The 27,661-nt window shown below is 48.6% G+C and overlaps 1 protein-coding gene across 3 annotated transcripts in view; it reads left to right on the forward strand.

The window, feature by feature from the left end:
- Positions 1 to 1,696: 1,696 nt before the first annotated feature.
- PPP1R16B (protein phosphatase 1 regulatory subunit 16B) overlaps positions 1,697 to 27,661 on the forward strand; it is a 64,310-nt gene continuing 38,345 nt past the window's right edge. Inside the window, exons 1-3 of one of the 3 annotated variants that reach the window (XM_074553416.1) lie at positions 1,704 to 1,841; positions 10,869 to 10,991; positions 19,750 to 20,153. In XM_074553416.1, coding sequence (XP_074409517.1) covers positions 19,907 to 20,153 — 247 coding nt within the window. In that variant the 5' untranslated portion in view covers positions 1,704 to 1,841; positions 10,869 to 10,991; positions 19,750 to 19,906. Of the gene's footprint in view, positions 1,842 to 10,868; positions 10,992 to 18,276; positions 18,319 to 19,749; positions 20,154 to 27,661 lie in introns of all 3 variants that reach the window. The other 2 variants (XM_074553417.1, XM_074553415.1) reach the window with 2 other exon arrangements.

The following is a 27,661-nucleotide window of genomic DNA, read 5'->3' on the forward strand; positions in this document are numbered from 1 at the left end:
CACTGCAAGATCCTGCTGAGGCTGTAGCTGTCCTTATCTTCCCAATAACAATGCTGATACCCAAATTTGAACAGAAAGGGGGGGGGGATGTGAGGGCAATTTTGAGGATATTTTAGGGGTTTTTTATCTTGTAGCTGTTAAGCTGCGTTCCAGCTCTTTACGCTGACTCACCGGTCTGGCGCAGGGCCAGGGCGTTTATGAGACTCCCCCTTCATTTCCATACGTGCCTCAGAAAGCAGCTGTGCTTACAACACAATTTCAATAAACAGACAACTGAATTATGGACTTCAGAGGCTGATGCAAAGTTGCTGAGCTCTCCAGTGCCCTGGGCTAAGGCTCCTGCTGCCAGGCTCGGCTTTGGAGAGCCGCCTCCACCCTGCGCAGCCCAGGGCTGCCAAGGTCCTGGCTGCTGAGCTCAGTCTGTAATTAACCTCTAACGTGGCCAAAGCTCTTCCCATTCCGTCCATCCTGCACCTATAGCCCTGTGGATACAGAGAGGAGGGGAATACAGATGCACTTTCTTCTCATCAGCTTTGTTTTCAGATTTTTGCACACACAGAGGCAGCAATAAACAAGTTTTGCAGTTAAGCCATGTCTCTGTGGGTCGCTTGCTGACTCCTAAACTGGGGTTCTGCCACGCTGCAGTAGTAATAAGAGAATTCTGGACAGAGCTTCAATCTCATGTCAGAGAAAGCTCCCACCTTAGGCAGACTTTCACGCTGTGGATGGTGTCTCACACTCCTGTAAACTGCAAAGATTCAGGTTTGTTACCCACGAACACTTACCTACACCTAGTCCTCTTTCAGGGAGTGACTCACATTTTGAACCTAAAGGCCTCTCTTGGGCTAGAAGGGTTTCAGTGAAACCCCACAGCTCAGTGTCAGAGCTGCTCCCCATGGATCTGCTCATCCTGGGAGGAGGCTCTTACCCAAGGAGAAATAGAGTCCATGGTGATTAATCCTCCAAACTTCTGAAACCCATTGCACCCTGGAAAATGCCACTGATCCCAGACAAAATATCTGACAGCAGCATGAGGAATCTGCTCTGCTCCCAGTGGGTGAGTGTGGGCTCCCCAGTGTCACTCCCTGCCCCAGGAGGCTTCTTGGCTTCTCTCCCAGCTCCAGTGACTGGTTTGACTCCTGGCAATGGCTCTTATCTGCCTATAAAACTGGCATACAGAACACTTCAGGAACAGCCTTTGATTTTGGTATCAGTCACTGCGTTTAGAGCAATGTTACAGAGCACTGGGGGGGGTTTGTTCCTCCTAAAAAATTCTCTGTAACCCCATCATATAGGAACATATCCCAGCAAATAGGAACCTGCTGCCAGGCTCAGATATTCATGCCAAAAACCCTGGCAAAAGAGTTTCTAAACCACATATCCACCTTCCAGCCTCAGTGGGGGCAGCAGCATCCTTGTGCTAAGCCAAAAGTCAAGGTAAACCTTACCCATAGGCAGCTGGGCGGGCAGGCAGGCAGGGGCGCGACCTTCCAAAGAAATTCAAAGAGGTTTTTTAAAAATATATATGTATTTATTTATCCTAATTACCCCTCCCGGCGACAGAAACCGCCCCGCCCGCCCCACGCGGCCGATCCCTCTGTGCCCAGAGCCCGCAGCGGCCGCTCCCGCAGCATCCCCGGGGATGCTCCGCGCCTTCACCTGCGGGGCGGGCGCCGCTCCCCGCCCGCCTCCGGCCCCGGCCCCTCCTCGGGGCGGAGCTGCGGCCGCAACGGGGGCCGGAGGCGGGCGGGGACCGGCTCTGCGCGGCGCCGCTGCCTCCCTGCGCTTCCCTGCGCTCCGCTCCGCGCTGCGGGGCCGGGCTGGCTGCGCGCAGCTCCGCGGTGAGTGCGGGGCCGGGGCCGGGCGGGGATCGGGGCTGGCTCGGTTCGGTCCGGCTCGCTCCGGCCGGGGATGGTGCGGGGGTGCTGCGAGCGCGGGCGGGCGCGGTTCCTGCTGTAGGCACGGCGGAGTTTGGGGAACTCCAGCCTGGAGCTGGCTCAGCCCCGGCTGGGCTCACCCCGGCTGGGCTCACCCCGGCTCGGCTCAGCCCGGCCCCTTCCCTGGCACACAGATGATGAGGATGTTCCTTCCCCCTCGCTCTCTCCGCGCAGCTTTGTGGCTCGGGTTGTAGCGGTGTTTGCAGCGCGGGTCGCTGGGGATGTTCTGGGATGTTCGTGGGTGGGTTTTGCTCGCTGCGTGTGGAATTCCGAGCCCTCCTGGCACGAAAGGGGTGTGGAAGAAATGGACTCGAGGTAGCGTAAATACAAGCAACCGTAATTGCTGAAATTGGCGTTGCAAGTGCTGATTTCAGGTGGGGTGAAGGGCTTTTGGGGACAGGCTCCTTCAGGCTCTGGCGGACCCGGGGAACTTCAGTCTGAACTTCAGCCCCTTCTCCAGCACCAGGGCCTGAGGTGGCACTGGTGGCAGAGATGCTTTTGGTTGACTGACAAGCCACCAAATTCTGGTTTATCTCTATTTGCTTATCGTGATAAGATCTGTTCTGCACGGTGAAAAGCGCTCGGGGAGGAGGAGGAAGATGCTTCAAACTGCAGTAGGGTAATAGCTGGAAAAGTGGCTTTTCACAAATTATCAGAGAAAGGAGAGGGTTCACAAACCTGAAAAAAAAAACCCAAAAAACCCCAAACCCGTCTCTGATCCCTCCTGTTCCCTAACAGACCCTCAGGGAAGCTCGGGAGCAGCGGCTGCCCGGGCTGCCCTCGCTGTCACCTTGACCCAGCCTCCCCTGACCTGCTGTCCTGAGCCCTGCCATTACTGCTAAGTGGTTTTTCACAGATGGAAGGGCCAAGTGCTGTTATGGCAGAAAGCAGAAGGGTTTTTTCTGGCTGGAACAGAACTTAGTCTGGAGGTGGGTTGTGTTTGTTGTGAGAGATGTAATTTATTAAACCCTGATAGTGAATACTTTTTTCATTCATGTTTTTTCCTTCCTTTCCTTCTCAATGCTATGAGTTCAATAAAAAAAGCGATGGATGATATTATAATACTCTTATTACAGTTTTTTCAGGGGTTTTGCTTTATATCCTAAGATCTCTCATGAGGTTGGAATTAAAAAAAAAAAAAGCTAATTTTCCCTCTGACTGAAAAACATAAGTGACTATTTAGTAAGAAAAATAAGGTTTAAAGTGTTGAGCTCCAGATATGTGTGATGGATGTGATGAAATGCTGAGATATCACATCTTCTTTTTGCCATCAAGACCACGTGTCCAGGATGTGCATTTCTAACAATGTCTTGTTGTTGAGTCAGTTGTTGTAGGAAAAATGACTCTGTGTAAGTGTGCTGGTACCAATTGTACCAACTCCTCAGTGCTTCTGCAGTCACTTTGTTGGAACCCTATTTTCCCTTGGTTTAATAATTTATAAAATGCCTGTTGCCTCTAGGCACATTTCATCCAGCAAGAAGAAAAACATCAACCAGTGTTTACTGGTTACGAAGCCTGAGGTTGACAAATAATGAAGCTTTTGTGGATGAGGGGGTGTCTCATTTTTATCTTATATAAACTCACAAAAATGCAGGATTTGTGCTGAAAGTCTTGTTGGTTATTACTTGGTTCTTTTCCTCATCCTTTGAGAGGTCTCTTGCCTGCTTGTGACAGGGTGAATTTTAACTGTGACCTTCCTTACCCTGATTTTGGGTCATCTCCTCCTTTTTCTTTTTGTGTCTGACTTAAGTTTTGCAGCTCTTGAGTATTTAACAAATGTCAAGCAAGGTGGCAAAATCACATCCCACATCTTCACCAGCTGAGCTGCTTTGGCTGAAAGAGATCAAGCTCTTTTTGGGCAATAAATTGCTCTCTCAAATCCTCTGCCAGATACTTATGAGCCACTATCATTAACTGCATTTTGAATCACTCATTGAACTGGAGGGGGGAAATTGGCCTGCAGTTCATCTCATCTCCTTTGAAACTGCTAAATGATGATTCAGTGACCTCGGTGGGCAAATTATATCAGCAGCTAATTGGCCTAAGAAGAAAAACTTGCCTGATACCAAATAAACTGGCTGCTGCTGTTCATTATCCTGAGGAGGATGCTCCAGGTGAGAGCTCCAGTTTCAGGCAGTGACAGGGTTTTGTTGTGGCATTGGCAAGGGGACACAGTGAACTCCTTCTCTTGGCCATACCTGGGTGTGGTGTCCACTGCATCTCCAGCAGGTTTGGAAGGTATTGTCCTTTGAAGGGTAAAAATCTTCACTCTTCAGGCTTGCCTTCCCCTGTGGATAGCCCTCTCCTCTTCCTCCTCAGAGGTTAAACCTGTTCACTGGGGTGTGGTGTTTTTGCAGGACTTGGCTCTGGGGGGATCCCAGCAGAGCTGAATTTAGGAAGGAAAGCAAAGCATAATGCAGGGTCCTGCTCATCACCCTGCCATTCCCATCCCTGCTTTGGCAAAGCCCTTTCCAGGAGCCGTGTGCCACTTCCCAGAGATGCCTGGCAGCTTCGTGGCCCTACACTGGGGACAGGGGTTGGGGTTAACCCCTTGTGGGCAGTGCTGGATGCCAGCAGAGCAGGGCAGTGAGCTGTGCTGTGCTGGGGTCAGCCCGACCTCGCTGCTTGTTCTAAACAGTTCAGGGCCAGTGGCTTCTCTGCAAGGAATTGCAGGTGGGTGCCAGGGTAGAACATCCAGGTGTGGCCTGCTCAGCTTTCCATGCTTAGGCAGCTGCAGGAGTGAGCAGGGATGTGTGAAAGGGGTCAGCTGGTGGCTTTTGCAGGGCTGTTAGTCGACTTACACCACCTCCGAGGATGGGCTTGCCAGCTGGCTCATCCTTTAGGGAAGTTTCAAGAGGCTTATCACAATCTTACTAGAAATCTGTCGTCTTCTATTAATCTGCTTGTCTCTTCTTGTCTCCTTCCCGAGCGCTCCCCTGCACATTCCCCTCCACAGCCCCTCACCAGCTCTGCTGCTTGCCAGAGCCTTGTGTAGAGCTTGCACAGTTGTAGACTGTAACTTTTTACCATCCAATGTGTTTTTTCTTTATATAGAGAGAGATAGTATATTTTGAAAGGTTTTCTCTGCAGGTGCTGCTCCTGAAAGGACGGTGGAGCCCGGGTGCTTTGCTGGCTGGCTGAAGGTGCAGGGTGGTACCACAGCAAGCTGGGTCCAGCTCTGAGTAAGGCAAAGCCCACTCCTAGGTCAGGTCCTGCTCAGCTGCAGGCTCAGAGTGGAGCATGGGGTGCTTGGCCATGGCAGCAGCACCAGGGGCAGCTGACGGTGGGTGGGAATCACCTGCACCTCACCCCTGAAATCAGGATAGCTCCCAGGGATGAAATCAGGACAGTGTGCTGGGCTTGGCTTGAGCAAAGAGCAGCAGCAAAGCTGTCAGACTTGGGGAGGGGAGAGGAATGAATGCAGCATGGTGGGTCTCACAGCAGTGGGCAAGGGTTTGTCAGTGGGGCTCTGACAGGACTGAGTCAGGACTCGGCGCTGCTCTCTGGACAAACGACACCTGCAGGGTGATGTGGCTCCTCCTGACAGAGCTGTTCCTGGCAGCTCTCAGAAGCATGTCAGCACTGGGGTTAACAGCCACGTAGGCACTGAGGAAAAGGAATGAATAGCTTGAGGAAGGCTAAGCCTTAATACCCAAACAAAGCAAAAAAAAAAAATGGTGTATCGTTTGACGGAGATTAAGTGAGCTGTGAGATCCCTGGCTCTAGAGGCCCAGCTAGGAAATGCACAGCCTGTGACAAAGGTGGCTTGGCTGTCCCTGCTCCCAGAGACAGCATCCATGTGCTGCTGCAGGTGCTGAGCTGCTGGAGCCGCCCATCTGCCTCTCCCCTTGACTTTCACAGGGATGCTCTTTCTCCTGCACAACACATTGTTTGCTCTCCTTGAATGTTGCTAGCTGGCAGGGAAAGAGATCAGTCTGGTTTTTTTTCCAGAATAGTCAGCTGATTTCATCCCATGGGAAGTGGTTGAAAAGCATGAGACAGGTGGGTTGGCGTTCCTGCTTTGTAGCCCTCCATAATTCCAGCAGGAGGAGGATAAACGGGAGGAGTGCAGTTGCTGGGTACATTTCCGTGTTTGCATTTGAAAGAGCTTTGATAGGCTGTGATTAACGGGGCTAAATGGAAGCTTGATAAATGGTAAATTCAAAGGAACCTCAAACAAAAATGGCATTACAAGGAGGCCTTGGGGTGCTGTAAAGGGCAGGTGTGGGTCTGCTGCAGTGCTGTTTGGTTATGGTGGGCAGAGAGCACAGCAGGAAGATGTGGTGGTGTTCACAGGGGTCCCGGGAAGAGGGAAGAGATGAGGATCTGACTCCATGTTTCAGAAGGCTGATTTATTATTTTATGATATATATTATATTAAAACTATACTAAAAGAATAGAAGAAAGGATTTCATCAGAAGGCTTGCAAGGAAAGGAAAAGAATGCAGTGATAACTGCCTTGTGTGTCCTGTGCACCTGCTGAGGGACAGCCCTGTGGCAGTGCAGACACTCCTGCAGGTGGTTGTTTTTCTCCTGGTTTGAGTTAATGTGGTGTTCCCAAATTGAGAGTACCACACCTGCACCCAGAGCCCCCTGTGTCCCCATAGCCAGGCTCCAATTAAGGATGCTCTAAAAGCAGCAGGCCAGCTACCATGGCCTTGCAGATGAGAACCGTTGGCCTAATCTATTTTTACAGTGAGTTAAACTAGAAAAAGGTACTGCCACTCTAGAATAAGAAGCCACCTGGGGAGTTAACCCAGAATAGTTGTTCTGCTTTGAATTCGCGCCCTATCTCACTTCAACTTTCCTTCCATCTATGCAGGCCCTGTAAATGCAAAATACAGGGCATGGCTCAAGCAGGATCCCTACCAGAGCCAGGAAAACACCTTTTTCCTGAAGTCTTCTCTGTATCCACGCACACTCCTTAATTCAGGCATCCTTCTCTGTCATGAGTCTGCCCTGTTTCATTCTCAATCCCTGACAGAGATCTGTGCTCCTTTCCCACCCCAGCTCTGTGCTTTGCTCCAACAGCCTGACTGCAGCTCCCACAGCCACCTCTGCCACCCTCCCCTGTCCCCATCCTGCTCCTGAGCAGGTGGCACTCAGTGAAATGAGCATCCTGAGTGCTCAGGATTGTGCAAAGAGCTTTTCTCAGGCTTGCCACCTTTCTCAGTGAGTCAGTGTGAGCAGCAGCTGAGAGGCAGCATCAGGTGGTTTTTCAGAGCTGGGGCTGATAACTTGGGCTGGCCAGGGGTGAAAGGTGTAAATTATTTGCAGTGGCTCTGCTCTGGTGCTGCTGTGGTCTTGTATTCATGAGGAGGAGCAGTGAGTATGTTGGCATGATGGTTTGAGTTGTGCTGCTGGGACATTGCTCCTCTGGATTTGTCAAGCTCAAGTTAAATGTATGTAATTTTAACATCTCCTGATTCTTGGGGAGCTGACTCATGCTTTCTTGGCCTGAATGATTCATTGCTCTTGAACTCCATTGCTAAATTCATTATGCAACAATTACAGGGTAGGGAATGCCACCCTAAGTGCACACAAACAAGCTGGCAGCAACTCTCCCCCTCCTTTTCTCTCACCCTGAGCCGCCAAGAGACCTTCCTTGGGAGTTTGCTCTTGTCCTGCTTTGTAGGTGAGGGTCTGCCATGTCTTGCTGCTCTGCCCTTGAGCTGGGAGGGGCAGGAGTTGCAGGTTGGGTGTTTCTGGAAGAGAGGACAGCTCAGGAGGGAAGGATGGGGATGCACAGCTCCATTCATCAGGGCCAGTTGCCTTAATTTTATCCCAGCTGCTCCATATGATGTTATGGCATCCTTAATGACCCATAAGGAAAAACCCCAAGTATCAGACCTTGCTCTGAGGTGCTCCATGTGGTGATGTTGGAGTTTGGCAGCATTTCATGGGCACAGATTCTGCTTGGTAACTGGCACAGCAACTCAAAGATCAGATACTCCTCCAAGGAGAAGGGTAAAGGATGGCAGGAGGAGAACCCTGTGCTGGCTGTGAGGTGTCCAGTAACACCTTCATTTTCTTTCCTTGGTGGGGCTAAGCTGAGATTTAGGGATTTGTGGAGGACTTGGCTTTTTACTAGTGAGGTCTCGAGCAAGAGTTCATCTGCCATGTGAAGTTAAGTGGGTTTTGTACAGGGTGGGCTTTGCTTAGCCCCCCAAAGCAGTGGGGGGGAGCAGGGCTGCAGGGCTGTCACTGGGATGCAGAAGGGTTATCCCCACCATCTGCTGGAGCAGGTCAGATTTCAGGCTTTAAGGTGCCCATGTTACCTGAATTTGACTTCTGCACTGGTTTTTCTGCCATCCAAAGAACATTTCTTCTCAGAACAAACATTCAAGTGAGGTACCTACCAAATGGCAGGGTTGCCACCTCTGCCTAGGAAGCCCTGCAGAAACTCTTCCCTAAGTGTCACAGCCGCATTTTATGAAAAATCCTTTCCTTAGGATTTTTTCTCTCAAGAGGCTAAGAGGCCTCAGGAACAAAATGTAAACAATGGTTATCTGCTGCTGTGGAATGCAACAGGTGCATCTGTGATTGGTCTCATGGGGTTCTTTCTAATTAATGACCAATCACAGTCAGGTGTCTCGGACTCTCTGAGAGTCTCAAGCTTTTGTTATCATTGCGTTCTTTTCCTTTCTTTGCAAGCCTTCTTGATGAAATCCTTTCTTCTATTCTTTTAGTATGGTTTTAATATAATACATATCATAAAATAATAAATCAGCCTTCTGAAACATGGAGTCAGATCCTCGTCTCTTCACTCTTCCTGGGACCCCTGTGAGCACCACCACACCTAAGAGCAGCCATTCTTCCCAGCTAAGGCTTTTAAATCTTGGTATCTTTGGAAAGAGTCTCTCCTGGGCTGCTCTGACTGTTTGCACATTGGAACAGCAGAGAAGAATGTCTGAATGTTGGGCTCATCAATGGCTGAGGTTCTCAAAGGTTTTCCGAGGTTTCCCTTGGTCCTCCTTGGCCTGTGGCAGCAGAGTCCTTGTGCTGGTAATCCCAGAAATGGCAGAAGCAAAGTAAGAACTGGACTGGTGAATTGCTGTACCAGTAATTCTGGTTCCATGCTCGCAAGTCAAGTTAATCTAAAGTATCAGAAACCCTATTTTCAAACGAGTAAGTGGTAAATATTTGATTAAACTAGATGTCAGAGCAATTGTATTGTCAGAGCAGCGAGTCAAGCCAACAACCATCCTGACTGTGGCCAAGAGGAGATGCAGAAAGCACAGAAAGTAGGGCACGTATGGTGACGCGCGGGTTGATAAAAATAAAGGTTCTTCAGCAACAGAAAATCTGCCTCGCAAGCAAGGCAGTGGCAAGCTGCTCCCAGAGTCTGATTTCAGAGTGAAACTGGCGATGTTGGCGCCGCAGAGAGCCGTGCTAAGGTTTTGTTAGCATTCTGCTAGCTAAACACTTTGTTTCCATCTCCTGGCTCGCATGTGAGATAAGGCGAGTTCCTCCGGAGCGGGCGGGCAGGGAGAGGCGGTGCTGCTTCCCTTTTCCCGTGCAGCTTTCTGCTCATCTGCATCTTAAGGAGCCTTTGTCCTCTTCCAGTATTGTGCTCCCACTTTCTAGAAGATGCTCTTGTAATGTTCCTGCAGGCTCCCAGGGAAAGCAGCCTGGGTTGCCCTGGTGCTGATGGTGGGCGCTGCTGTGAGTGGGCTGGCCCTGGTACCCTGTAGCAGCTATAGGGTGCTGCGGGGGGTTCTGTAAGTGTTGGATCAGCAGCCTCAGGGTCCCTTCTTGCATGCTGGGGGCCAAACTTGACCTGCAGAATCTGGGGGGACTGGAGGATTAATTTTTTCGTGACCTGTGCGTGTTTTAAGTCAAGAAGTCATTGTGGAGTTCACCAAGGTATAAGGGTTAAACCCTAGACAGCAAATCCAGATGTTTGAGCTGTCTGGAACAAAGCATCCCACGCTGTCACATGGATAATTAATTTTGCCCAAAGTCTCACCTCTTTACTCTCCTGTGGACACCCTGCTGTCCCTGCTCAGCAGAGGCAGGAGGGTAACACCATCCTGAGCAGCTGTACAGGCTCCCTGATGGATGAAGGATGGGTCACAGGGTGTTATTGTATCTTATTTTGTTAAGGCCTTTTGAGGATTATTGGAATTGTTATGATGTCAATAATGTCCATAAGCTTTAGGGTTGAGAGCATTTTGTTAGTGGTAATTAAATGCAACCGCTGGTTAAAATGGATGGATCAGATGGTTGGGAAGAGAATCCTCTCATAAATCTCCCACAAAATCAATAGTCCTGCTGTCAGGTGTGTAGCAAATGCTTTTAAATTCTGCCAATCAGTGGCTTTGTCACCGTGGTGCCACAAAGGTGACAGAATCTCACCTTTCCTTGGAAAGAGACCAGCAAGGCAGGGCTTTCTTGTGGTGGCAAAAACCCCAGAAAATCAATAAAAATGTGGAATGCAGTCCTGCTGGATGGTAACTCCCTGTAAGAAGGCACAGCCCTCGAGGTGCACATCTGCATGGGGGATGTCTGGAGTGGGAATTCCCATCCCTGTGCATTGCTGGGACCCTGCAGGAGCCCTCCCTGCTGCTGGCACATCCCCCTGGCACGGCCTGAGGTGCCCAGGAGCTGCAAATGGAAAATCCAAGCACTTATCTAGCTTGTTGCTGTGCCACAATAGGGCTGTTCCTAGGATTATTTTTTATTCCGTAGGCCAAAATATGTGTAAATGGCTTAAACAATGGAAGGATTTCTGTTAAAAAGAGTGGGGTGAGGGTGTGAACAGGGTTGTAATTTATATCTTGAGGGAAGGGTGTGGGCTTTTCCAGTGGTGTTTTTGAGATTCTGTTGGAAATTAGCTTTGGGTTTGCTTTTTTTTTTTTTTTTTTATTTTTCCCCATGTCTCATTTTCAAGCCTGTTTTGAGGGAAAATTGTTGTTTTCCAAATTACAGATCTCTCAATGTGTAGCTGAAAATGTCAGGAAGAGGGATGCAGTTTTGGAAGCCTCCACACATCTGTCTGTGGCAGGGTTGATAAAAAATGGAAGCTCTAACCAGAAAAACAAATAAAAAGAGGTAATATCACTGTCACAGATGGGGTCGGGCTGCTTTCCCTGCAGGTGTCTGCACTGCAATCCCCACTCCCATATAATGTGCTGTGAAAAAAAATAAATTGAGAGCCCAATCGGAGACTTATGCCCTCAATTAATTTTTGTTCCACATAATCAGAGCTGCTGCATGCCTTTCCTTCAATATTTAACTGCCTGGCTCAGAGGATGGGGCTGCTCTCGTGCGAGGGAAGTTGGGATTCTCTTCGTGTTTGCACAGAAATCCCATTCTGATCCTCCTCTCTTTGCCGGAGGGCAGGGATCCTGCTGCTCCTCTGATGCTGCAGATAAATTTTGTTAGCAGACACTTTTCTGCAAAGTGGAGAGGGGAGTGGTGTGTGCTGGATTCTTGGAGGAATAAAATTTCCTTGTCTTCAAGCATCATCTTCCCTGGAGCTGTCTGGGGCACGGTCAGAGGGGAGAGCTCTGCTCTGGTTCCATGTGCTGAGACCCAGCTCAGGGAGAAAAGCAATCAGGACAATTAGTGAGTGCTGCTGAGTGGGGTTTCTCTGTGCACTGGGTTGAAGGGGAGTGCCTTGTTCTGCTCTAGCTGGAAATTGAGCCCTGAACTTTCTGGTTTTTAACTCAACTCAAAATCTCTTTAAGGATTTTCAAGTTCAAGCTGGCAGAAATGCCCCCCTCCCTTCTCCTTGTGGAATTTCATAGCCAAGAGCCCAGGGTGTCTGTTTTTACTGATTCACTGATAGACCTGAAAGGAGATGGGAACCCAAGGTGTCCCCCTTGGGGAGTACAAGGGGGCTGAGCAGTTCTTACAGCTCCAGAGCATCCTTCAAGTTGTTACCTGTGCCTGGAGTAGAGCTAGAGCTCAAACTGGACTAGAGCTAGAGTTACACTTCAAACTGGGGCTGGAAAAACCCATTGTGCCCATGGATGTGGAGGAAGAGCCAGTGAGAGTGGAGCTTGGCTGGTGAGGAAGATAGGGGAAAAATATAGAGGGGAAAGAAGAAACCCCCAACTATTAGTGAATGGGAAAACCATCCACATGGAACTTCTAGATTTGAAAATATCCCCAGGCAAGGGCAGCTTAATGCAGAAAGATGTGTGAGAAATGGTACTCACTTTCAAAATCTAGCATGTTTATTAAAACCTTATCAAAAATACAACAGAAAACTGAACAGAGAAAATATTACAATGCTGGGAGAAAAGGATTTTTCCCACCATGTGCTCATCCAAAAAATTGATGTTCCGCCTTTTAACCCTTTAGGCCTTCCCAAAGTTCTGCCCATCAACTCCTTCTTGACTGTCCAGTGGTGGACACCTCCTACATCTTTATGGAGGTCAGCTGTTGCCATAATAATGATCCAACCCTCCCAAATGTCCCTGATAACAATGACAGGGCAAAAGCAGCCCTGATAAGAATGCAAGGAGGGGGTGAAACATAAATATAAATCGATAAAACTTCCCTTAACATATATATAAAAATATATATAATATATAATATATAATGTATAATGTATAATATATAATATATAATATTTGCCCTTTAATTGTGAGAGTCAACCACTGGTTATCTGTCACAGGTGGCAGCTCTGAAGGGCTGTGCTGGAGCAGAAGCAGAAAGGTGCATTTGCTCTGCAGATCTTTTATAGGAAGGTTTTTTAAACACCTCCAGGTGCTGCTGCCTTGTGCTGGGCTGCTCTGCACAGGAGCCATGTGGAGGGAAGCGAGATCTGAGCTGGTTTAGCTTTAATGCTCTGGTGTGCTCCTAAATCCTGGGTGAGAGCTGTGCTCAAAGCCTGCCCTGCTGTGCCTGCTGAGCCCCCAGATGGAATTCTCCTCCTCCACCCCCTCTGGGTCTGGGCACCACCACCAGGTTTGGGTCACTCCTCACTGCACACTCATCTGGGGGAAGACTGCCTGGCACAGAAGGGGTTTTTAAATTTTTAAAATTTCTTTAAGGAAGCCCACGTTGACATATTGATAGGAAAAAGAATGTATATTGTGCTGTGTTGGGTGTTTACAGGAAATATATAGTGAAAATACTGAGGGGTTTTCCTCAAACAACTGCCAGTATTGTTAGCAGTGGAACAGATGGGAGGAGGAAAGAAAGAGGCACTTAAAATTTTGTATTACCAGTGTTGGCTCCAAAGAGAACTTTTTTTACTTCACTTTTTTTCTTTTTGCTTGTATTTTATTCTCTCTGCTGGGAAGGAGCTCATTGAAGACAGAGAGATTATCTGGAATTAGAGATAAAGCAGCCAAACCAAAATCTTTTTAATTCTCTGGAGCAGAATTTAGCTTGAAATTTCGAGTTTTCTATCAAGCTAGAAAAATATTTTACAATGATGCACCCTTGCAGCAGGCAGCAATGAAAGTTCCTTTGCTGCAGATGGTAAAACAGTATCTTCCCTTTAAGGAGGTAATTGGGGCACAGATTAAGTTACTTATTTGCATACAAGAAACCTGTGGGAAAGCCAAGAATCTCTCCCAATTTCTGATGAGATCTCTCACCCAGAATATTTCTGTACTTGCTCTTCCCCACCAACACTCCAGTGCAGGTGTAGGAGTTGTGTTCCCTAAGGGGTCCTGGCTGAAATTCATATACATTTATATATATATATTTTTTAAATATATATCTATATATATTTTAATATATATTTATATGTAAATTATATAAATATATATTTTTATGTATATATTTATATATGGTTATATATTTATATATTTACATATTTTATATATTTATATGAATATATAATTATTTATATGTGTATATTTATATATATATTTTAAATTATGTTTCCTGTCACTTTGCGTGTCATTCCCTCAGGAGGAACCATTCTTCTGGCAGTGCTCAGCATCTGCTGTTTAAAGTGTAGCTGAAGCCCTGAGTGAGGAAAGGAGCTGTTTACTTCTAGGATACCAGTGACATTAAATCAGGCAGCAACAATTTTCATCATTTTCACTCCTCCATGTGGTTAACCTGTGGGTGCTGTGGGGCTCACAGAGAATCACACAGTGAGCAAGAAGAATTTGCCACCAAAAGCAACAGGCAGAGCTCTCAGAGTAGCATTGAGGAGCTTGTAGGTTCCACCAGCACCTTGTGGCAGGAGCACAGGACTGGAAATGACAATCCTGAGGTGGTGATGTGGCTCTGCAGTGGCTCTGATCTGTGTTCATCTGCTCCCTGTGGATGCTCTGCAGAGGGGTTTGGTGCAGGTGACTGTGATGTGCTGGCTGAGGTGTGTGTCCAGCTGTGGTTTGATGTGCCCGTGGGCTGTGGGCAGATTTCTGCCTTGCCACAGCCCTGATGGCCAGAGATGGTGTCAGTGCCCACCTGTGTCACACAAGGGACATGGTACAACTTTTGCCTGGCAGAAGAAATAAACATTTAGGCTTCAGGAAAATAGGAAAGCCTTCAGGAGGCAGGAAACATGGCCCTGTAGGAAATGGGGCTGTGTCCTGTGGCATTGCAGGTGCAAATGAGTGGTTTGGGGCTGTGATTCTGTGGAGGAATTGCTCTTGTGATTTGAAACCCTTCCCAGTTTGCCATGTGGTCACTGTTGGTGTCACCCCTCTGTGTGTCTGTGTGAAAACCCTGTGGCCAATCCCCAGCTGTGATGTGTGAGGCTGTGCCAGGTGGGGCTCAGGGCAGTGTCCTTTAATGAAATGTTTTCCCAAAAGGCAGGAAGTGACAGAGGCAGTTTTATTAAAAAACAAACAGTTTTAGGCTGTGGTGGTCTAAGCATGAAGGACCCCCTTGATTTGATGCTCTCTCTACGAATTAAACAAATAAACCACCCAAACCCCAGGAGCTCCTGCCCAGCACAGGGCTCCTGCTCCCATCGCCCTTGGGCTGTCTCCTCCTCCTCTCTGTGCCTTTCTGGCTGGCTCTGTTTGGCTTTTTCTTGTGTCTCATTGGGAACCCAGTGATGAAGAGCTGCTCTGCTGCTTCCTTCAGACCCTGGGGAGATCCTGGCCAGCAGTTCTGCACCCATGCAGAACACACGTCTGGCTGGCCTGTGTCCCTCGGCAGGGACAGTGCCAAAGGAAAATCCTGTGAATTCTGCATTGGTGCCTGCTCCAGAGGATGGGCTCAGCAGAAGGGCTGCAGTGGGCTTGTCACCTTGCATTTTGAACGCACAGATTGGCCTTGGTCCTCACAGGGAGCAGAAAAGGTGAATTTGGCAGCTGCTCACCTTGCCGTGGTGCAGGTGTTGATGTTCATGAAATAAATAAATCAGGCACCACCACCTCTGCTGGCTGCTCATGCACTCAGATCCCTGCTGGAGGCTTTGGTGCTGGGTTTCCAATTCCAGAGGAGAGATTAGCCTGGTGTGGGGAGGAGAGGGCTATTTCTGTCTGCTCATGCCCCTGGCTGGACTTTGTGCTGCAGACACCTCACCTGATCATCCAGCCCAGTCCTGCAGGTGCCTCACCATGAGCAATCCAGTGGCTGGAAACAATCTCCTTAGGCCCAGAGCAGCCACTTCTAAAGTTTTCTGCTTTCCCTTTCTTTGAAAACTTTAAAAAATCTCCAGTCTTTCACTTCAAAGTGTACCATTCAAAGGTTGCTCTTCCATGGTTTGTGGGTGGTTTTTGTGTTTTTAAAGTGGAATAAAACTGAAATCAGTTGATGACACTTAAGTGAAGGGCTTCTGTGAGTGTTTGTGCTCTGCATCAGTGTCATGCTGTGCTCTAAGTGCTGTCTTGGGAAGATGTGACAGAGCATTTGCAGGTCTCAGCTCCAGCTCCATCAGCAGATGGGGAGATGAGGAGCCTCTCCAGCCTTGTGGCTGCTTTACCAGACCCAGCTCCAGCTTCGGCAGTGTTGGGGCAAACTGTCTGAAAGTTGAATGCTTAATGGGAAGGTCAAGGGGCAGCTCTGAGTGTGTGCTGGTGGAGGAAATGAGAACCTTTGGTTCTGACCTTTGAGGGAGGCAGGTTCCAAGCTCAAAGAGTGAAATGGGAAGGATTTGTGTGTTGGTGGCACAGCCTGCAGCCCTGACACAGTGAAGCCCCACTTCACAGAACTGCTGTCTCTTCCTGCACTGGCAGTGAGTAACCTTGCCTTGAGAGTCCTCTTGGGCTGAGTCAGGTGATACAAAACACACAGGAAATGCAAATTTACCAAAAACCCCCACGATGGTGTTGGCCAACGCTTGTGTGCCCTTCTTTGGAGCCAAGCTTTGGTCAGAGTGAGCCTTTCCCTGGTGCAGTGCTGGCAGGAGGGGGATGGCAGCAGTGCCTTGCCTTCCTTTTGGCCCCTGCAATGGCCCCATTGTCCCACAGGGCCAGGGGCTCTGTCTGTGTATGTGTGTGGGGCAGGATGTGCTCACAGTGGTGGCACCACTTGTGCTGAGCTCATGGAAACTGCTCAGCTCGGTCCCACACGAGGAAAGTGCTTTTCTTCCTGCCCCCTCTGCTTCTTTAAATAAAACAGAACCCAAAGTGTGATGCCTTGCAAGCCACAGACACCCACACAGCCACTTCTGTGTCACTTTGCAGGTAAACAAGTGCTGGGGCCTCAACCTGAGCTATAGTTAGCCTGACCTGTTTGTGCCACAAGTCAATGTGCCATTTCTTTAGGAGCAGGGAAGGAACCAGGGCACTGGAAAGCAGGCAGATATGGGGGCAGAGTCTTTTTTCTGGGGCTCTAGGGTCTGTGAGAGTGATAGGGAATTATGTCTGGGAGAGATTGAGCTGTGTCCACTTCAGGAAGAGCTCTCAGGGTGACCTTTTAGCTCCTTTAGAGGTTCATTTTCTGGTTGAATTGAAGGCATGCTGGCATTTGGTACTTCTAGACATGTCTTGATGTGTGTGGATCTCCCCTCTCCATTCCACTCCCCTTTGCAGACCACCTGAATCTCCCATTTCTGCTGTTGTGAGAGCTGCTGGAGGATAAGCTGCATGCAGGAAAGCTGAAACATGGCACACTTGTCCTTTGCTTATAAATTGCACTTTCCAAGGTGCAGTCCTAAACCCACAAGAAAACTTCCAGCCTCTTTTGTGAAACATTGAAATAAAGTTTCCTGCTTTAGCAATCCTGCAGAACGAGGTCCCCGTTTCTACTCCAGGTATGTTTTGGAAAATATTTGTTCATCTCTGAGCAAACAATGGCAGAAGTGGCCTGGAAAAGGAGCGAGGTGGGAGTGCCTGTGCAGTATCCTGAGAGGCATTTCCTGCCCTTATCTCCCCTCCTTCGAGGTATTGTGACTGGGCCTTCAGATCTGCAGACTGTGCTGCTGCTGCAGCAGAGGCTGAGATTGCCAGCAGAGATACTGCCCAGGAATGCTTGCCAGGGGCAGCAGCTGAGTTCACCAGAGGTGCTGAAGAGCTTTCCAGCTGAGTGCCTGCATGGGGAAATGTCTGTCCCAAAGGAAAAGCTGTTTGGGAAGTGCAGTCATGCGTTTTCTGTGGGGTTTTTGGGGGCTGTAGTGAGTCCCAGTCTGTGGGGGCTGTGGGCAGGGGTCAGGGAGTGCTGTGAGTGCTTTTCCCATGGCTGCATGGCACCCTCCCCTTGCTTTCCAGTGCCATGCTAAAGCCACAAGTTGCTATTTTCCATCTCAAACAAGTGAATTGAATTTGAATTTTGAGTTAGTAGCTCCCTTATGAAACACTTTGCAGGCATTTGGGTTTGTTCCTGTGTGGAACTAAAGCAATTTTTTGCATTCTTAAATTCTTGTGGGATTAAGCAGGTTTTTTTTTTCCTGTTCAGGTCTATCCTGAAGCTTTCAGAATAAGGTTTGCAGGTGCTGCTGAAGCTGTCCTTGACCATTTGCTGGATAAAGCAGCTGCCTGGACCTGCCTGTGTGCTCTGGCTGAGTTTGTTTGTTTTCAGTTCCCAAACCAATTATCTGTTGGAGGAAATGGCCTGTCTCGCTCTCAGTCTGCCCAGATATTTATAGGGAAGGTCAAAGCCCTGTGGAAGGTCTGGAGCAGTGTTTAGTAGGTGTGGATGCCTCAGCCAGGATTCCCTGGGATGTGGTGGGTGTGCTGTGGACGCTGCCCTGCAGCCACTGAGTCTCCTTGATGGGCTGCTTCACCCTCTGACAGGGATGAGCTGGGGCTTTTCCTCCCTTCCCTGGGTGGGTGAGGTTTGGTGTCCTCACCTTGGCAGCTGGGGAAGGTTTGGTGTCCTCACCTGGATGGGTGAGGTTTGGTGTCCTCACCTTGGCAGCTGGGTGAGGTTTGATATCCTCACCATGGCTCTCAGCTGCCTCCCCTTTACTACTTTTCCCATAGAATCTCTGCATCCAGTGCTTACAAAGCTGTTGCTTCTTCTTTTGCAGCAGCAGGGTTGAGCTTCAGCTGTCTTATTGAGGCTTTCTCAGGTATTTGTCAACACTTCAGTCCTTCAGTCACCCTTTCCCATCAACACTTTATTTTTCTTTTTTCTTTGTCCCCTCCAAGCTGGTTGAACCACACAAGCTCTCATCTCATACCTGATTCTTTGCTGCTTACCTGGATTTTGCATGAGCCATTCAATGTGCTTTGCACAGGTCTGATTGGAAAGGATAAATTCAATTTGCTTGTGATTTCAGCTTTCTTTCAAATGCACATCTCCTGAAATGTGGGCTGTGTTTCCTCCTCCTGTGCAGCAGGTGATGGTTGGTCACTGTGGGTGGCCCTGCTCAGAGGTTTCTGTTGTGATCACACCAAGGGTCAGGAGCTGTGAACTTGTTGCTCTCATTGCTTGTGGACCCTGAACGGCAAAACCAGAGTGATTTAGTGTGTGGTGAGGAGAAACCTGAGGGAAGAGAGAAATGAACACCATCCCCATGTTTTTAAGAGCTGAGGTGGTTTAAGTGTTATTAACACCTGAGAGGCAGGTCTATCCATCATTCCTCAGCTGGGGCTGGGTGGATGAGGCAGAGCAGCACAGATGATGCTCCTGGTGGGGAGAGTTCCTCTGGGCAAACCTGTCTGGCCTCGTGGCATCTGTGGTGTTCCTCTGGGGGCTGACCAAATGTGGAATTTGTCTTCACTCAGGGTCACCAAATGTGGTGGAGTTCACAGGGGTCCCAGGATGAGGGAAGAGATGAGAATCTTGACTCCATGTTTCAGAAGGCTGATTTATTATTTTATGATATATATTATATTAAGAGAAAATGATGTATTAAAACTATACGAAAAGAATAGAAGAAAGGATTTAATCAGAAGGCTAGCAAGGAAAAAGAAGGAATGATAATAAAATCTTGTGATTGACCAGAGAGTCCAAGACAGCTGGGCTGTGACTGGCCATTAATTAAAAACAACTGCATAAGACCAATCACAGATGCATCTGTTGCATTCCACAGCAGCAGATAATCAATGTTTACATTTTGTTTCTGAGGCCTCTCAGCTTCTCAGGAGAAAAAATCCTAAGGAAAGGATTTTTCGTAAATATGTCCATGACAGAGGACCAGCCCAGGGAAGGATGGGAGTCTCAGTGCTCAAACTGCTCCCAAGTCTCTGACAAATGGTATCCAACATGTGGAAGGTCTTTGCTCATTAAGACTTTATTCTGATCATAGGAGAGGGTTAATGTGAGCAATAGACATGACCTAGCTGCACAGTGGAACCTCTGCTCAATCAAGAGGGTTTTGCTGGGATATTTGGCGTGGGGGAAGAGGGAAATCACCAAAGCTGGTAAGAACAATTAAAGCAATTAGAGCAATTAAAGCCCAGTTAGCTGCCTTTTGAGGTGGTAGGTGTTGCCTGTTGTGTTTTCCAGCAGTGTGCTTGCTGACACCTGATCTCTCGTGCTTTTCTCCTCCTTGCAGGTTTCCCACCACCTTCCCACCGGACCCTGCCATGGGCCCTCCCCATCTCAGCCTCAGCATGCTGGTATAGCAGCGGGAGGCTGCCATCCAGAGGAGCTGTGCTGGGACATCCCTTCCCCCTGGGCCATCCTCCCCGTCCCCTGCCTGGGCAGGAGCCATGGATGCCCACGTGGACCTGCTGACCGAGCTGCAGCTGCTGGACAAGGTGCCCACACTGGAGAGGCTGAGGGCAGCCCAAAAACGCAGGGCCCAGCAGCTGAAGAAATGGGCCCAGTACGAGAAGGAGATGCAGCACAAGAAGAGGAAGCATGAGAAGAAGAGAAACGCTGTGAACAGGAAGAAAGTGTCTTTTGAGGCCAGCGTTGCTCTGCTGGAGGCTTCCCTGAGGAATGACGTGGAGGAAGGTATGGCCCTGGTGGGTTCTGTCTGGCTGCCCGTGAGCTCCAGGTGGTGTGAAGGCATCTGTGGTGCCATCCATGGGCTGCCCTTGCTGTGGTGTTGGGCTCTAAAGCATTGCCATCCCTGACACAGCTCTGAGGTGCCCAAAGCCCTGTGTGACACCATGTTACCTTGGATGGCATCAGGAGTGGGTGTGTGAGTGCCAGGATGGGAGTTGTGACTGAGGTTTGGGTGAAGGAAGGCAGTTTTCATCTCTTTCCTTCTCACACTTCCTACTTGCAGGAGGTGTGAAACGCTTCCTTGCCTTCTGGGTGTGGTGGATTTAGAGGAGTCTGTCACAGGGATTTTCATGTCAGTGTGAATCTCTGCACTTTCCCTGCTTGAGGGCATGCATTCAGAGCTACAGGAGTGTATGAATCTTTTCCCAAAATGCTGGGAAGCACAGCTTTGCTTAGTGCTTCCTGCAGAACAGACCTGCAAATTGTTCCCAAATTGGTTTAATTGCACCATTTCCAAGTGGATGAAAGTGCTGCTGCTACAAAATCTGAAGGGAGGAGGAAAAAATATGTCTAAAAGTCAATAACCATTAGCCTCAGCACAGCACGGGGGAAAACCTGTGAGCTCTGGGGAGCCAAGAGAGTGCTTCTCTGCAGAGGAGTGAAAATATCTCTTGAAGGAGAGCTGGAGCTGCCTTTGGGGTTTGTGCTCTGCAAGGAGTGCAGGATCACAACAATTAGTGTGATCTCCCTGATCCCTTGGTGTGGCAGAAGAGGGTGCTTGGGAAACCTGGCCAGCTGAGCATCTCTGCCACAGAATGCTGCTCTAGTTTCCAGCACCCTCTACAAGAGATAATGAATCCTTGCCTGGTTTGTGGGTGGAAGGCAAGGACCTTGTCTTGTCTGGTGAATAATCTCCCCGAAGTCATGTCCCTGTTTCTGAGCAAGCCTTTTCTGCCCTTTCTGTCCTTGCGTGTGTGTTTTGCTCCTGTTTGCAAACAGAGCATGGACAGTGGTGGCCCTGCCTGGGCATTGTCACTGCATTTGCCCAGCCCTGCTGTGTCTCTGGTTCTTTGTGCCTTTGTGACCTCCCTGGGACAGCAGACCTGTGATAATGCCCTGGAAATGCAGGCTTTTATTTGTTCCTTTTTTGCTTTAGAGGTGTCATAGCTCTCTCCAGCTCTCTGCCTCAGTGGCCCCATGTTATGTGTTGTGGAGGAATAGAATGTAAGAAAATAAAGATAGTGCAGAAGGTGATCTCACACCTGAGGGGTTACAGCTGCACTAATCCCCAAAGATTAGGAACAGGCCAGAGCTGTGTCCAATAAGAAGACGAGTGCTACAAAAGAGTGGGTTAGCTGGGTAAGGAGAGAGCTGGAGTTTTTGGCTGAGAAGAGAGATGGAGTTTGTTGGTTGTGCTGTGAAGGAGTCAGTGCTGCGAGGAGATGCCCATGAGAAATCACTGAGAAGGTGCTGTGAGGAGATACCCATGAGAAATCACTGAGAAGGTACAGGAGCTTTGCAATATGATGACAATAATGTCTCTCACTTTGAGCTGCTGTGGTTTTCTAGGAGGGCTCCAGCAGTGAAGCCAGCTGTCACTGCTGGCATTGCCTGAGGGACAGGTCTGGGTCTGTATCACCTCTGCCTGTGCTGGCAGGTTGTGGTTTGGGTGTCATACCCAGCTGTTCAGCTGCCAGTGACAGGTCGCAGCACTGGGACAGATGATGAGAGTTTCATTTTATTCCTTTTGGTGCTGGTGCCTCTGCTCAGCACTATGGCTGGGGTGTGATGGCTCTGCAAGAGGCCCAGCCCTGCAGTTTTGCTTTCACTGTCTCTGGTTTGGGATCTGGGCTGTTTGGAAGGAGGAAAGCTCCTCACTGTCTGTCCTACAGAAACTTTGTCATTTTGTGAGGGAGGCAGGAATGGTGGAGGTGTTTGAGGTCAGGGCCTGGGGAAGGGTGGCTGTGCTCCCAGGGCTGGCCCAATGTGTCCAGGCTGTGACACCAGTGCTCTGCTGGCAGGGTCCTGTGGACAGTGCTCTTGCACCACATGTGGACATGGATCCTCCACTGCTAAAGCTGCAGAGTTCATCTTTCGGCTCCCAGCTTCACTCTTTTCCTCCTGTAAGGGAAAATCCATCACTGCAGGTCTCTTTTGGCACCATAATCCTGCTCACCTCTTCCTGTGGGCAAGCCCAGGTTGTGGGCTTGAACCAGCAGCTGCTCTTTCCAATGTGATGCTGGTGATAAAACCCAAATGTTACACAGTCACTTCTCTCTGACAGAAAATCAATTTCCTCACCCTATGAGAGGACAAGGGACAGTATTGCCAGGGCACAGGTGCTTCCCAAGTAGCTGCATTTTTCAGATGCCTCAAGGTTTTACAGTGAATTAGTTTTGTTCTCAATTAATTTATATCCTAAAAGTAGAGTGTGGGCTCTACTTTTATATCCTAAAAGTAGAGTAGGTTCTGTGCCCCCTCTGTGGTGTGGGACCAGTATAAAGGGAGGAGGGGACAGAGTCAAACCCAGGTGCCAAACTGGCAAAATTCTTTGTCAAGAAAGTGTGGAAACTCGTGGGCTTTTGGAGGTCCCAGGTGATTATTTTGATATATGAATCATCTTTTGTTTCCACGTGGGATGTGGAGGGGGAGGTGAAATGTAAATGATGAGGGAGTTGATAAGTCAGAGTGAGGAGGGTTGGAGCTGGGGGCGCAGCTGGCACGTGGCACCTCTGGGTGGCTGTGCCATTCCCATCCCTTGTGACTTCTCTGCTCATTCTTGTCATTGTCACCCCCAAAGTGGGAGAGGGGATGATGGTGGGTGCTGTGCAATGGAATCAGGGAGCAGAAAGTGGAGTTGGGTGCTGGGTTGGCTCTTTGTCCACATGGTGTCTGAGGCTGTGGTGTGTATGACACCTGCTGGGGTGGCAGCTGAGTGCTGCAGGATGGAGCTGGTGGGTGCAGAACCCAACCCTGCCCTTCAGGGGTCCCAAGGTCCTGGACCTGCTGCTTTCACTGTCCTTTGCCTGCCTCTGGCCCAGGGGTAATTGAGAGAGCTACTGTGTGCCAGGTGACATGGGAAAGACAGGAGGAAATGGCCTCAAGTTGCACCCTAGGGTGGGTTTAGATTGATTATTAGGAAAGATTTCTTCACCCAAAGGGTTGTCCAGCCCTGGCACAGGCTGCCCAGTGCAGTAACCATCTCTGGAGGGATGTCAAAGATGCATCCATGTGGCCATGGTTTAGTGGTGGTCTTGGCAGTGCTGGGAGAATGGCTGGACTCTGGTCCTGGAGGGCTTTTCCAGCCTCAGCTGCTCTGTGGCTCCGTGCTCTCAGTGTGGTGGCCAGGCAGGACTGAAGGCAGGGGCTCCTGCAGACCATCAGCATGGGCAGGAGCTGGGAAGGGCTGGTGGCTCCTCTCTGCCTGTTCCTCTGATCCTCTGCAACAGACCTGTCAAAACATCCTAGCTTTACAAACAAGCTGCTATTAAAAGCTCCCTTGGATGTCTGCTGGCAGAAGAGGGGCAGGGAGCACGCTGCAAACATGCTGGTGGCAGATGTGAGCAGGCAGCCAGGCTGGGGACAGCGGGGTGACAGTGGGTGACTCCAGGCTGAGGGCAGCAGTGCCCCAGGGGGCTGTCTGGACCTTCAGTTTGGGATAGCTCCAGACAGCTCCTGGGTGAGCCTGAGGTGGGAGCCCAGAGCACTCCCAGCTGCCAGGCCAGACCTGGTCTGTGCCCCTCTGCATCCCACACCGTCTCCATTTTACAGGGAAATATGCTCCATCCTCACCCAGCTCTGGGCTCAATCCCAGCTGGTTTCAAAGGCATGGTGCAAAGGGAGGACCCCCAGCCCACACAGAGCTTCCAAGGGGTGTGGTGCTGGATGCAGCCTCTGGGCTGTTCTAGTGGCTGCAGAGTTGCTTTATAATGCAATAAAGGAATGTTTTATGAGCTGCTTTAGTGATGGCAAAGGATTTGAGAAGATAAGGAATTGCTGAGGGCTGTGGCCCTTTGAGGCTGCTGTGTGAGGTGATGGACTGAAACCATGGAGAGGAGGCTGGTCCTGCCGTTCCCAGGGCAGCACCTCGGCCCCAAAAGCAGCTGGGGCTGTCATGTCCAGGTCTTTCTACATCACTGAGCTTTTCTAAAAGTAGCCCCAGAGCATGGGGAGATGAGCTGGTGTTCTGTAAACTGAAAAAAAAAAAAAAAACAAAACAGATCCCAGAGGTGGGTAAAGTGGCTGCTTGTACAAACATGTGGCATTTGCTGTCTGGAGCTCCCTTTGCACACCTGGGCTGTTGGTGGTGGGAGCTCCTGCTTGAATGACACAAACTGCAGGTGTTGGCATTGGCTTCAGGGTGAGCTGGGCTCCTTCAAGGAGCCATCAACCCAGGGATTGATTCACCTTCCAGCAGCACCAGAGATGCCCTGGTTTCTCCTGCTTTTGGGTGAGAGCTGCCTCCCACGGGTACCCGCTGCAGTCCTTGAGCTCCCACCTCCTGGCGCTTCATCCTGCAAGCAAAACCTTATCAGAGCCAGAGTGTTGCATAAAGCAGCAGATCCATGAGATCTGCACAGTTAACCTCCTTCTGCAGGAGTTTAACTGTGCAGATCCTCATGGCTGGTGAGCCTGAAGGTGAAGGAAAGCTCAGCTTTGGTGACCTTGGACTTGGCATTTGGTGAAACAGTGACAAGGGCATAAACTTGGAGCTCACTGTGTGGGGAAGATTCCCTGGGGAGAAAACAACTTATTCCTGTCAGCACATCCCTTCTCCTTCCCTTTGTGCCATCCCAAACCTCCTGTTCCTGTGCCGTGGTGCCCAACATGGTTCAGGCACCTTCTGGGAGCTCCCCGACCACACTCCCTTTGCACCTCTGGAATAAACCCAACCTTGTCATTCGCAAAGGCACTTTAAAAGAGGCCCTAATTAGTGTCTATAAATTGCTTTCTTTAACCTTTCCAAGCTGATGTGATCTGTTCCCTTGTTACTTCAAACCCTTTATGAGGTGCCTTAATTTTCCACCCACGTTATTAATCTCCTCAAGCTTTTTTTCGTGGGGTTCCTGTGTCCAGGTCTGTGAGTAAGTGCATTTATCTGTCTGAGAAGGTTTTTCCCCTGGGTTTTGTGCTCTTTGAAGGGCTCTGAAAAGAAAAGATCTCTTATCACCATCAGTCTGAGTGTCTATCTGGGTATTTGGGAATGGTTTGAGTCAGAAATGAAAACATTTCTTTTTAATAACAAAGGCATTTCTTGAGTTTTAATCTCACTGGGTGTGGAAATGAGAGCTGTCCTCTTTAGGAAGCTGCATGTGGGAGCCCTTGGCAATGATGAATTTTGTTAATTTTGTTAATGGGGTTGGTATGTCTTCCAAAAGCAGATTCACGTATTTGGCCACATTTTAACTTGGCTTTTTCATGCAGTTTGGATGTGATGCCAACGTGGGGTGATTTGCATATGGCAGCTAACTAGAGGCATCTGGGAGCGTGAGCAATATTGAATCAGCAACTTTCTCTGTTGGCATAACAAGTAAATATTTTTAATTTTTTTCCCTCTACTCTCTGAAATTCAATCAAGTGGGGAAATTATGTCTAAAAGAGCTTCAAATGCCAACTTTCCTGTCTCCAAATTAACACTGAAAGTCTACCTAAGGTTTTCCTGGCATGAGACCCTCTCCCTCCCCAAATCTGGAGTCAACTTCCACAATTCATTTGGCAATTTTTCTTTAAACAAAAAAGTTTGATCAGAAATACGTCTTTTATTTCCCAAAAGTTGGTCACTTCCACATAATTTTATTTTCTGGCTTTAACACGTGTGCTCCCTTCCACCATTTCTGATACCACTGAAAATATTTCTGGTGTATTTTGTAATAGGATTACAGGGTAATGAATAAACATTGGATTCAAGCTGCAGTAAGAATTCTGTTTGGTTTTAGGGGGTTTTTAATCAAACAGGAATTGGCCAATTGCTGTTGTCAAGATTTTGTTTCTTACAAGAGGTAGCTTAAATCACTTAATCAACTTCCAACATTTGGTGCAGTGTGTTTTGGAGGAGAAACTCAGTGTTTCCTTGGTTGCACGTGCACCTAAATACAAACTGGACATTTCCTTGGTTTATTGGTGATGTTAGTGGTGTGAATGTGGCCATGTGTGAGGAGTGTTCTGCCTCCCAAGGAGATCTGGGCAATAGGAAGGTGTTGTTATGATTTTTTAAGTTTTTTAAAGTATTTTGATGTTTATATTTTTGTAACAAACTTTCTCACACACTTTTATGTAAATACCTTATTGTTTTGCATTCTTTTATAAAAAAGAAATTATTTAATAAACTGTTAGCTTGTCCAGTGTTATTGGAGAGGTGACACTGTCACCCTCCAATCCACTGTCACTTTTAAATATCTATAAATATTAAAGTCAAAATTAAACTTCTCTCTTTTTTACCTTAAAAAATCCAATATCCACAACTTTCTGTTTCATATCCTAAAATAACAGGGAGGAGAGGCTGGACCTGCTCAGGTGGTGCTGCAAGGTGCAGCAGGTAGGATATGTCAGGTCACCATCTGCTCTCCAACCCTGCCTGGCCAAACCACAGCAGGGAGGGTGTCACACTGACATTTTCTGAAAAATCCCCTTGCCCAGGATTCTTCTCCTTGGAAGCTGGGAAGCATCAGAGAAAAAGGAAAACAATATTATCTCATTTGCTTCTCTTGTGTTTTGCTGCTTTGGAATGTGGTTTGGAGATTTTTTATCCAACAAGTGGTTGTTTGATTGGATTGTTTATCCAACAAATGGTTGTTTGATTGGTTTCATGTGAATTGTTTTAACTTAATGACCAGTCAAGGTCAGGCTGTGTCGGACTCTGGAGATAGAGTCACGAGTTTTCATTATCATTCTTTGTAGCCTTCTGTAAGTATCCTTTCTGTATTCTTTAGTACAGTTTAGTATGGCATTCTATATAGTATCATATCACATAATATCATATCATATCCTCTCATGTCTCCTATCATGTCTCATCTCATATCTCATATAATATATATCATATCAGCCTTCTAAGAACATGGAGTCAGATTCAATAATTTCCTTCCTGCCATGGGGGACCCCAAAAATACCACAGGAGGGCTCAGAACAGGAATGTCAGACTTTTAGTAAGACCAAGGCAGATTATCAATGGGACCGTAATTCAGCCAGGTGCATGGAGATGTCCCGGCCCACAGGTGCTAAATCAATGCTATTTAACCCTTCCCTGTCCTGGCTGCTCTGCCTCCTGTGATGTGGAGGCAGCCTCACATGGTTTCCTGGTGTCTGCAGAGCTGCCAAATGTCAAAACCAGCACTTCCAAGCCTGCTATTGCTTGCTGATGTGTCAGTGGCTGTAGGAGCATCGGGGGTAGGACAGTCAGGACAGACGGACACGAGAGATCTCTGCAGCCAGGGCTGGAACTTGGAGTTTATTGCAAAGGGCCTGGGGGCAGGGCCCTGCTGGGAGCTGCCAGACACAGCTCAGAACAGGACTGAGAG

Source organism: Zonotrichia albicollis, chromosome 17, assembly GCF_047830755.1.
Source record: "Zonotrichia albicollis isolate bZonAlb1 chromosome 17, bZonAlb1.hap1, whole genome shotgun sequence".
In the NCBI taxonomy this organism is placed as follows: domain Eukaryota; kingdom Metazoa; phylum Chordata; class Aves; order Passeriformes; family Passerellidae; genus Zonotrichia; species Zonotrichia albicollis.